At 37.3% G+C, this 12,162-nt stretch overlaps 1 protein-coding gene across 3 annotated transcripts in view; it reads left to right on the plus strand.

Moving 5' to 3' along the window:
- TMCO3 (transmembrane and coiled-coil domains 3) overlaps positions 1-11,253 on the plus strand; it is a 31,017-nt gene extending 19,764 nt beyond the window's left edge. For 2 of the 3 annotated variants that reach the window (XM_084305923.1, XM_084305924.1), the window contains exons 10-13: positions 1,734-1,884; positions 7,294-7,373; positions 7,947-8,096; positions 9,712-11,253. In XM_084305923.1, the coding sequence (XP_084162049.1) occupies positions 1,734-1,884; positions 7,294-7,373; positions 7,947-8,096; positions 9,712-9,825 (495 nt within the window). In that variant the 3' untranslated portion in view covers positions 9,826-11,253. The remainder of the gene's footprint in view (positions 1-1,733; positions 1,885-7,293; positions 7,374-7,946; positions 8,097-9,711) is intronic. The other variant, XM_084305925.1, reaches the window with a different exon arrangement.
- The last annotated feature ends 909 nt before the right edge of the window (positions 11,254-12,162 follow it).

Here is a 12,162-nt window from a genome sequence, read left to right on the forward strand (position 1 = left end):
ATGTTTTATGCTTTCTGAACAAGCATGTAGTTTATTTATTTCACCCTGATAATGCTTCTTACTTGCCTAGTGATTCTGATAACAGCACAATATCATACAGTTCCAATACAAGAGCTGGTAAATCCCTTCTGAAATGGTAACTTTACCATGCGCATATGAATGCTTAAAATATTCGGTATAAATGTTTTGACCTGAAGCTCTGTTATAGCAGGTAATACTCAACTGTGGGTGGTTTATATCTGAATTGTAGAAATAATTCCAACTTTATTTGAAGAGGCTGTATTGGATCATGGTCATACTCTCAAGCTTGTGACTTCCCAAAATGTTTCCTATGTTTCTCTTCCTTTTTTTTTTTTTTTTTTTTTCTTTCTTTTTTTTAACCCCCTGGTGATTTAAAATCCTTTGTGTACATTTCCTTCTTCCCTCCTGCTATTTCAGATTGTTAGGAAGAGCACTGCACATCTTTGAGACTGAACTGAAATTCCTTCTGTTTTAAGATAGGAGTGTATCCAGAGTGGCAGATTTTTCACAGTAGCTGGCCCGGATTATTTTGTTGGTTTTGCCAGATCAGCAACTATTTGCATAAGTTGACAGACCCAATTTGTTTTCTTAAATATCTTGCAATAAATGAAGGACTATCATCACAAATGGAATTATGTGATGATCATTTAGACGTTAATACTTAAAACTAAACCCCAGTCTTTTGCATATTTAGGCAGCATTTTATACCTTGCTTGGAGACTCATTTATTGTGTCTTCCCTTCTCCTCCATTAATTTCAAGTCACTTGAGTTTTAGCTTCATACCTTAGTGTAACACCATTAAAGACATGATCAATGTTGTCCATAAATGCACCGTGGTGTATTGTTACTTAAACTAAATTGCTATGGAAATAAGTCTTCAGTTAAAATGTCCTATTAATATTAATAGCATTGTCCTTTCTAAGTGAGGTGACCGTCTGCAGCAGTATGGTTTTAAAGGCATTTTATTTATACCTTTGAGAAGTGCTGCTTGCTTTTCTCATGTTACAAGCATTGCCTGAAGCAATTTCTTGGTTTGTAGTTCATTCTCTTTACATGTTTCATCTCTCCCTTCTAGCACCATGTTCAGATAATAAAAAAAGAACGAAGAGCAGTCTGAATCCTTTCAAGTAGATGCTTCATTCCAGCAGTTTACTTCACTTGCTTAAATCCATCCCTACTCAGTAAAACACACAAACACGTTTAGGTCCAATTTACAGTCATAAAATGTAAATTATGTCTGGGACTGTTTTTGCTAAATTGAGACTATTCTCCCAAATTATAAGCTTTGATTTTTTTTTTCCCCTTGTTTGACGGTTGGGAAACATGAAGTTCCTATGGCTTATTTTCACAGCCTCATTGTATTATGCAAGCCTGTCTCTCAAGCTGTTAGTCTCTCTCATTTTGGTGAAATCAGATGCTATCCATAAGCGAGACACAAAGCATTGCAATGTAGATTAAGAATTTTGTTTTTGTGGGGAAGGAAATAACATCACGGAGGGGAAACATCATGGTTTTGTCAGTCTCTTCTACAAACATAATACTGCAGAAAACTGAAATAAGCTAAATTATATTTGATGTTGAGTTTGTGTAAGGTTATATTAATTTATTACATCCAGTGCAATGCATAGCTTTGTAATTTTTGTGTGAAATGGTAAAGAAGGTCACTCTGGGCAAGAGAACGGTAATAGATTTTCCTGTTATTCCTTGACAGATCACAGAGCTGCTGGATGTCTCGATGGAGCTGGGATGCTTCTTAGCTGGAGCTCTGATCTCTTCTCAGGGTCATATGGTCACTGAGGAGATTATGTCCTGTATTGAACCAATACGAGACTTTCTTGCCATCATTTTCTTTGCATCCATAGGTAATTTCCGACAAAGCTTACTAAAAGTAGTGCTAACCTACAGATGCGGGGGAGTAAAAATAAATAAACTGGTGTCTACAAATTGAAGGGAGATAGGTTTTATGTTTTCAGTATACTAAAATGTTAACTGATGACACCATTGGTTTGACTTTGCTATTGTTTTAAATGCAGCATTAATTTTCATAAGGAATTTCCACATTGTACTCTCAATTTTTGTTTTAATGTCAGGTTTTTGTTCTCAATTCTGAATTTCTCTGGGCTCTTTAAAGCACATAACTAAAAATTTTAAGGGAAGAAAGGCCTTATATCTGTTTTTTTTAGAAAATGTTCTTCTGTCTTTGCAGTGGATATACTTGTAATTTATACCAAAAATTTTATTACCATTTTGAGTCAGTGAATAGATTAAACTTCACGTCCTTGAGGCTTGGTTTTCTCTGTAAGCAGAATATGGTAATGGAAGCGGATCCTTTTTATAGCTCTTGGTTCCTTAGTTAGGAAGATGTAATCTGTGTGTGCTCAATGCAGGAAGAATTGATCAAGAAATATCTCAGACTACCCGCTGACTGAAATGCAATATTGATGCCTAAGACCAGGGGAGAAATTCATTAAGGTTGTTATCCAGAGCATGCTAATTCCGAGAATATTTATATAAATCGGTTGCTATCTTCATTTTGAAGTGTTAGATTCCTTAGCAGTCCATATACCTTCTCTGAAGGAAACTGAAATGCATTTCTGCAGTGCTTAGGTACACTGAATGAGGAGACAGGCCTACTGGACTATACAGGAGATGCATATCTGATTTGGGGAGCATTGCAATGTCTAAAAGTAGGAAGATTGAATGGGGCACACAAATCTAACCTACTTCAACCAATTCAAATTGAGAGATTCTTGGATTTTATTTCCAAGACAGCCCATGTTTTTGCTTCTTTTTTTCCTCTTCTTTATTTTATATCTCCTTATATTTATTGAGATAATAATGTAGCCCTACCATCATCAGAATTTGTATGCCTTTCTTTATATACTGTTTTATGCCCGTTCTATCATAACAGAAACCAAGTGTTTCTTGGCAGTTTTCAAAATAAAAAAGTTATACTTGCCAGTTTTGATTTTGTTTTACCCAGCCCATGATAATAAATTGTGCTGATCAGCCAGATTACTTAGTAGTAGGAATGTCTATTTGAAGAACTTGGTTTTGTTTTAATAAAATGGAGAACTATGGTAAAACAGACAAGGTTGACAAGCAGACAAGGTTGGATGAGTAATTGCTAAATGCTCACAGATAAGTTTTTTACGTATTTTGGTAAAGAAAGTGATGGAACCAATGGTGTTACCAGGTTTATAAGGCAAGACAAGTAATCATAAGCCAGAAGTGGATTTTGCAAGGAACTGAACACAAAACTGTCCTACGCTCCTGTGACCTCATAAATTATGAATAGTGATGAGACGGATGGACAGGGTATGACCTCAGTTGACATAATAGGCAGCACTCCATGTAGTGTAACTTACACTCTAAGAAAATTATTTTTGTAGTACTGTTACAAAACTCAAAAATTACTTTTCTGACTGTTCTTAATGTAATTGTAAGGCTTATTCATAATAGGGTGCTTGCTACACACAGCAACAGTAGAGACATCTGAGATCCCGAGATGGGGTGATACACCATTGTAGCAATATAATTTCTATTCCTTTTAGAAGAAAGGACTTGGTTGGAACTGGGGGGCTGACTTTATTGAAGAGTGAATGTAAATACATCATTTGGAGAAGTTAGTCCCTCTTTTGTTTGTCCTCAATGCCTACTTGTGTTCTCACTACAAAAACCATCCTGGGGCTTGAAGGCTGAGCTGAACAGTACCTGTTCACATGCTATCTGTGACAGTGTACATTCATTTACACCTCTGTGTGTTGCTTCCAGTTTTCTGACTCTCTTCCTGTTATCTGTTGAGATTAGGAAGTTGCTGTTACTCTCTGTCCTCACTAATATTTTTTGAGGGAACATCTGGATCAGTCTCTTCTCAGAGCCACATTTGGAGAACTTTGAGTACCTGCTACTCAGATCCTTCCCTTTCCACCTCGGCCTCATTTGATTTTTCTTTTGATTGCTTTTCAGGAAGATGGGAGGAATCTTTGCGTAGCCTGTTTATTTTTTAAGGCTCCAATATCCTGGGTTTTCTCAGACCACAAGATGCGTGGAATTTGGGCATCAGCAACCCTATCTGCCACTGGTGAGGAAGCATATTGCTTCTAGTGAGTGACTAGGTTGTGTGTCCTCAGTGTGCTGTACAGGTGTACTCGCTTGCAAGGCTCCATGTTTTTCTTCTGGGTAAATCTTGTGGCTGGCATCGGGGCCTTAAATGCAAGATGCTGAAAAACTTCATCTTCTTCCTCTGAAGAGAGGTGATGCTGACAGTGTTAGCAGTACCACAGTCTAGAACAAACATACAGTGTTTCTCTGAGCCTCTAACATTTCTGTTGAATTTGAGAGAATTCAAAGGAAGATCCCAAGACTGGAATTCATTAGATGACATTAATCACCTTCTCCTCATCTATCCAGCCCTGAATCCAGCCCAGAATGAAACCTGGATGTTTCAAGTTCTCAGAACTGACATTAGGCTGGAGATGGCTTTCCCTTTTGTTGCAGAAAAATGAAGGAGAACATTGTTTTTCTGTTCTGCTATTGTTGTCTTTTTGATCTTAGGTTCAGTAAGATACAGGGCTCTTAGGTCCATTAAGATATGGTATCCCAGTGCATCACTAAAGTTATTTTTCTGATTGACTGTCCCGTCTTGAGGATGTGTCAGAATTATTCCCACTGGCTGAGATTTGACCACCAGAGTTTTCTTTTCTTTCATCATGTCTGCTGTCAAGGATCTCTGAGATTCCTCTTCTTGATGCTGGATTTTCCAGGACACGGTGATGACTGTCGTTGGATCTTTGCATGCTGTTTAGCAGCTATGTAGCAGAGAAGTCTGTGGTAGTTTGTACCTCAGCTCTTTTGAATATGGTAATAATCTCCACGTCAGGAAGCAGTCCAAATGAACTTCAGACTGCTCCAGAAGTGAAAAGGTAGATCTACCAGTAGTGAGGAGAGCCCTAGGCTATACTTACAGCCTCCCTTTGAAGCCTACAGTTCCAGATATGCTGGTTGGCCCTCTTGTCAGACACGATGTTGTTACAGGCTGTGTTTCTCTATCTGCTTTTCATGTACACCTCTGAGACCAGCCTAGAGGTGAGCAAGCAACGTGCATATGACAAACACTAAAAACAGAGAAGCTACTTGCCTGTCCATGTCCACAAAATATTTAGATTTCTTTTTTTTTTTTTTTTTTTTGGTGTGGTGTTCATCTCTTGTTCTGCCATCTCTCTCCTTATTCTGATAATCTTCTGCATTTGTATTTCCACAGTTAGAAGAAAATTAAGAAGTAAAATGCTGTTTGCATGCTGACTGGTTACTACTTGTATACAAATCTCTGAGCTTACGGTTTTTGAAGTACATTTTCATCCACAATGGAACGTGCACATAGACAAAACATCTTGAAGCTGCTCTAAGTAAATTCTCCTGTGCATTTAGGAAGGCAGCAACTCTTGGTTTTCTACAGTTCTTCTGGCTCTGCAGTGCTACAGGGCAGGGAAAATTCATGAAAACCGGTCCTGCATTAAAATAAGAAGTTAGAGCATTCATTTACTGGCCGCGTGCTTCAGAAAGCTAAACTCTTGCCCTTCAACAAAAACAGTTAGGTTGGAGAATTGCCAACTGTTATGGATTTATCAGGAACATCTCGACTAGTTTGGTTTCTCTTTTAAGAGATTTTGTGGAAAAGGAATGGACTTCCAAAGATGCTTGCCTGCACAAGTCCCTCATATCCTAGGGGAAAAAATAGACTTAGCTGTGAGTAAGATTCCTCCTCAGTGACTACAGGACATCTCCAACAAATATTTGTTTTTCTTGTCTGTTTAATAATAGCCGGATTTAGTTTTAAGCTGCTGTGCTCTTGACAGTTCATTATCTTGCTTCAAGTAATAACCAAATCATTTTGCTGATGCTACAGCAAGGTTTGACCTTTTAATGATTATACAGATAAGATTAATGAAAATACGTGTGCGGTCACTGGGAATAAAATTCAGGTGTCTCAACATGAGACATAAGGTTCTCAAGCAAGACCACCTTGATATATTAATTTTCAAAAAGCAAACAAACAAACAACAACAACAACAAAAAAAAACATGCGAAAACAATCAAGACCAACAGAAAACAGCCCTAAATCATCAAAATGTGGCTTTAAGTCATTCTTTAGCTGGGGTAGACCATACTCAGGGGTTTTATGGCTTTTCCTGATTCCAGTCCAAGTGAGTTTTCTTGTTCAGGTGACTTTCAGTGATTGCATGTGAGGGTCACGGGATCAAAACAATTAAGTTTTCTGTTACACTTGTAATTTATGTGTAACGTGTTCCATCCTCAGTAATAGTCCATTACCGTTTCATACAAGAATGCTAAATGGCTAGCAAAGTGTATCTTGCAATCACTGTGCAGAACAATGGAATTATTTTCCTGCAGTATTTTTATAGCTTTAATGAAAGAAGTGTGTTTCAGTTCAGGTTCTGGACTGTTGACTGGTGTGGAAAAGACAAAACATAAACGAAAGTGCTAATGCATCTGTCATATACAATTTAACTCAATTTGGAATATTGTTGGAGATAAACCCCTCCAAAAACGTCTACGTTTGCCAGGAAATACTTAAGTGATTAAGTAGGTAGTGTTAGTAGGTGTGTTGGGGATTTTTGTTTGGTTGGTTTTGAAAATACAGTCTTGCACTTAAATCTATGATGAACTCTGAAAATTATCATAATAAAATATTGGCATTAAACTTTGAAATATTTCTTTCCAGGGATTTCTAGAATAACAAACTGAATATTGCTATCTATTAAATAGATCTTAGTTGCACTCAGTAAATTAAAATATAGCAAAGCAGTGTTAAAAAAAAAAAATCTTAAAAAAAAAATGTTAAAACTGAATCATTGTAAATACTTCTTGTGAAACGTTACTGTCCGGTGGATTTCTTTCAGCAATGAACTGTATGTGCTCTAAATAAGTTAGAAACAGAACATGCCACAGTATAGCACATAACTTTAAGGAAAACCAAACCAAACCAAAACAAAACACAACACTAAAACTCCTAGTTCTTGTAAATGAAATCTAACTCCATACTTCTTTGTAGATGCAATAAAATCTGAATAGTTTAAAGGACAAATATATTATTTCAGCATTTGGAAACATTACATGTTTTCGTTGTCTATTCCAATAAATACAAGATTTTTATATTCAGCCTTAGCTTACATGTGAGTATGAATGCTTGGCTAAAGTTGTTGATTTTAAAAGATGCACTAAGATAACACCAATGTTTTTCCTCCTAGGACTTCATGTTTTCCCCACATTTGTCATATACGAACTCACAGTCTTACTCTTCCTTACGTTGTCTGTGGTCATAATGAAGGTATTTTTTATTATTTTTTTTAAAATCTTTTAACAGTGTGAATAATCTTAGTGCTGCATGCCATAATGAACATAGTTCAAAAACTGAACATCTGATAAAAATCTGATAAATCTGATAAACATCTGAGAAGTAATACATCTTTACTCTAATTGGAGGAATCTAACTGGTAGAATGTAGTTTGGTACAACATTCTTAGGCTATGTACACACAAATATATATATTTTTTATGTTTAAAAGATAAATATACAGGGATAAAAGTCAAATATGCAGGGTTTTTATTTAATGTTAGAAGTCTGTTACACGTGGATAAATGTCTTTGCTTAACTTAGGAGTTGTAACAGTTATCAAATGCTTTATTTTAGTAAAAATGCTACTTTGTACCTTGCTGTGTACTTTTTGCCTCTTTTGATGTTAACACAGAAGACATTTACAAGTCTGCCAGTTTATTTTTACATCCAGCATTGTTGTATTTGATGCTATGTATCAGTGATAGCAATATTTATTTTTTTTAAAAAACAAACATAAAAGCCAACAATGTAACAACAACCCCACCCAAAACCCTACTTTTTAAAGTTTGTCTTGGCAGTGCTTGTCCTTTCTCTGATTCTTCCAAAGACCAGCCAGTATATCAAATGGATTGTCTCAGCAGGACTGGCACAAGTCAGTGAATTCTCTTTTGTTCTTGGAAGTAGAGCACGCAGAGCGGGGATCATATCTCGGGAGGTAAGCTATTTAATAGTTATTAACTTCGGGTTTTGCACCTGAAAAACTTACTGGGATTTTATATTGCAGTGTATGTCAAAGTTTTGAGGCCTATCTTGACCCATTTTGTGTAATCTTGAAACTGGTAACAAATAATCAGCCCATACAAACAGAAACTTGTATGTCCTTGACAGGGTTCTTAGTTCAATTTTTCCCTTATTGAACTTTTTTTTACTTGTTGGACTTTAATGTTGCAGATTACACATTTTAATTTTAAAATTGCATAGTTACACATGTTTTGCCTTCACCGTTTCCCCTTAACAACTTCTTTATTAACTGAGCAGTGAACTGTAGATAGCACCCAAGTGTCTAAGAGTGAGAAGCCTTTGCTTTTAAAATCTTGATACAGCTATAGAAAGAGGTAATGAGAATATAGGAATTGATTAAGGAAATGTTAGTAAATCAGAAGTAGAGGGCAGGTACAGTGAAGTGCAAGTTGCCTTAATATACAATCAAACAAGTGAGCAAACAAACTTGTGGTCTTTACCTGCAAAGATTGTTAATTTTAAATCCACTGCAGAAGAAATGAGATTTTTCAATATCCGTGAAAAAATACCCTAGGAGGGAAACCTTAAACTTAGCTTTATATTCGAGCTAGGAGAACACTATTTTCTCAAGATGAAATCTCTTTTGCGAACTTCAGTAAATTATGGCTACAGAGATGTAACAACTGACCTCACTTTCTAAAGCTAAGTGCTTTCTCCTCTGTGTCTCTGCTCACAAAAATACTCTGCTGGCTCTCTGAGCTGTCCATTGTGAGAGCACTGGGCTGTATAATGCTGGAACCAATTCCAAATAAAGCAAGTGTGAAAAATCTACACAATGCTGTTCACTTGCATGTGTAGAGGTGATTCATTGTCCTGCTTACTCCTGCATATAATTAGGAGTTATAAATACTATATGTTTGTATAGAGTTTCAAGATACCCATCACAGAATCAGTTTAGGGGCCCACCCAGAGTGCCTGGAGACCCTTAGGCTTTCAATTTTCCCGGGTCAGTTTTCATGTCATTTTCTACTGTACAGGTTTACATAGGTCTAAATTCCAAATGTCACTCTTACGTTTGAGACCTCAAACTACTTCTCATTGCCATTTTAAAAGACTCTTCCATAACATGTAACAGAGATCTCATTTCAGAAGGTGTGCAGCATGACTTAGAGGGATTCTTGATAGGTAAAAAACTATAGTGTATATATTAGTAATACACTTTGCCATTATATCTTTAAACCAGAATGGTTTATGTTTTTTAATAAAGTGGTGTTTGGCCTTTGACTTTTTAGCACTTTTTTAGGTTCTCAGCTATAGATGTAAATAACTGTTACTCTATGAGCTCATTATGTTTGTTTATTTGTTTGTTTTTTCTTTTTCAAGTGAATGTTCAAACCAGGTAAACAGATAATTACATGACTTGTGCATGCACTTTTTTGCCTTTGTAACCAAGCATACTTGGTAAGAGAGACAGGTGAAGTCTCAGCCTGAAAATATTGAGAAAAGTCTGATCTCATCAAATTTAAAGCATTTCTTAGTTTATCACGTAACTGTGGCGAGAAGTAATGGCTTTTATTTCCGATTTTCAGGTCTATCTTCTTATTCTGAGTGTGACTACTCTAAGTCTTTTACTTGCCCCTGCCCTGTGGAGAGCTGCTATTATGAAGTGTGTTCCAAGACCCGAAAGACGCTCAAGTACTTGATAAGACTTGCACATGTACAAGAATACATCTTGCAAAGAATATATTCATTGTTCGTTGTATCTCTATGCACTCGGAAAACAAGAGGTTTTGAGTAGTCCTCTTAACATGCACTTGGTTATAAGCCTTACACTGACCTTAAAACAAAACAAAATTCAACTTCTAAAAGAGTGATCTGATTTGAATTGCACATCTCTTACAAAACTGGCTTTCTCTGACAGATTAGAATCTACCAGAGTATTTGTTCCTGATCTGTTCAATTATGCAGAGTATAAATTATTTTTTTAACTATAGCATCATGCAAACTGTGTTGATTATTTCTTGCCTGAATGTGCCTTTTAATTTTCATCTCCTTTTCTTACGGTTGGTTCATCACCAGGTTATGTTTAAAAGCAAAAAATATATATTATGGTGCCTATGGTATCTTCTTCTACTATATGACTTGAGTCATTTTCACACTTGAGTGTTTAGTATACTGGTATAAAATTAATCACAAAACACATTTCTGATGGTGAGTAAAAGTCTAGTCCTTTACACAAAGAAGTATAACTGTTAGTATCAAGCTGTTTTAAGCAAATACGTATTCCAAATGATGCAGCCGATATTGTATAAGATTTTATTCCAAATTACAGCATATAATGTATTTTCTTATAATGGTAGCTTTTATTTGTGTTAGTTCTTGTATTTATTTACATACTTGACTAAAAGGTCAAAGGGCATAGGTTATATTTCAAGACTGACAACTGTCACCCATTCTTGTTGCTAACTGCTGTTGTAGTAATTGTTTACAGTTTCTTGTTTTAAATCAAAAATAAAATTAGTAGATCTGGGACGTCTAATTTCAAGCAGATATAAAAAAGTCATTTTTTTTTTTATCTCTGGAGGTTGGGTGTTGCTGATAATATTCTACATTTGAAGTTATTTCAAGCAAATTAATTTGCACAAAACTAGAAATGGCAGATTGAATGTGTATTTGGAACTCCACAACTTCATACTTTGCATTTACATTGTATAAATTCTTAGTCTCCTTAAAGTATCATGATATTTAAAAAAAAAGTTTTGAATGTGATCTTAAATGTAAGTGCTTTGTTCTTTAAAACATTATACGTAACAGGATAAGCCTTGTAAGACTATTTCGTAAGCATCATAGAGAAAGCTTATTCGTAGACTACTGTAGTCCACTCTGACAATTTCAAAATCATGTCGAGTTTTATCTGTTTAAAACAGTGCTATTAAAAGAGGTATATTAACACTTTAGGCCAGTATTATACTGTCACATGAAATAACTTTGATACCCGGCAAATAGCTAGCAAAATGCATGTTACGTGGGTTTAAATTGCCAATTAAAATGAAAGTTGTCCTCCAGGTAGCGAAACTAACAAAGCTTTGGATGGATTTGCGTGCTTTAATACTTCTTTCCTCTATCACATATCAGCAAGGCTTTGGACACTGTCTCTCATGACATCCTCATAAACGAGCTCAGGAAGCGTGGGCTGGATGAGGGGACAGTGAGGAGGACTGAGAATTGGCTGGACGACAGAGCTCAGAGAGTTGTGCAGAGTCTAGTTGGAGGCCTGTAGCTAGCAGTGTCCCCCAGGGGTCAGTACTGGGTACAGTCTTGTTCAATTTACTCCTCAGCGACCAGGGTGAAGGAACAGAGTGCGCCCTCAGCAAGTCTGCTGATGACACGAAGCTGGGATGAGTAGCGGGTACCCCAGAGGGCTGTGCTGCCATCCAGAGGGACCTCCACAGGCTGGAGGGATGGGCTGAGAGGAAAATCATGAAGTTCAGCAAGTGCAGGGTCTTTATTTGCACCTAGGGAGGATTAACTCCAAGTGGAGACTGGGGGCTGGCCTGCTGGAGAGCAGCTCTGCAGAGCCTGGGAGTCCTGGTGGGCAGCAGGCTGACCATGAGCCAGCAGTGGGCCCTTGTGGCCAAGACGGCCAGCGGTGTCCTGGGCTACGTTTGGAAAAGTGTTGCCAGCAGGTGAAGGGAGGTGATCCTCCCACTCTACTCAGCCCTGGTGAGGCCAAACCTGGAGTGTTGTGTCCAGCTCTGGGCTCCCCAGTACAAGAGGGACATGGAGCTACTGGAGCAAGTTCAGAGGAGGGTTACAGTGATGAGTAGGGGACTGGAGCACCTGTTGTGTGAGGACAGGCTGAGAGAGATGGGCCTGTTTAAGCCCGGAAAAGTGAAGGCTGAGGGGAGACCTCATTAATGTGTATAAATATCTGAGAGGAGGGTGTCGAGGGGATGGAGCCAGTCTCTTTTCAGTTGTGCCCAGCACAGGACAAGAGGCAATGGGCACAAACTGAAGCACAGGAGGTTCCAGCTCAATAT

The sequence above is a fragment of the Netta rufina genome, assembly GCF_964035555.1.
Source record: "Netta rufina genome assembly, chromosome: 1".
Lineage (NCBI taxonomy): Eukaryota > Metazoa > Chordata > Aves > Anseriformes > Anatidae > Netta > Netta rufina.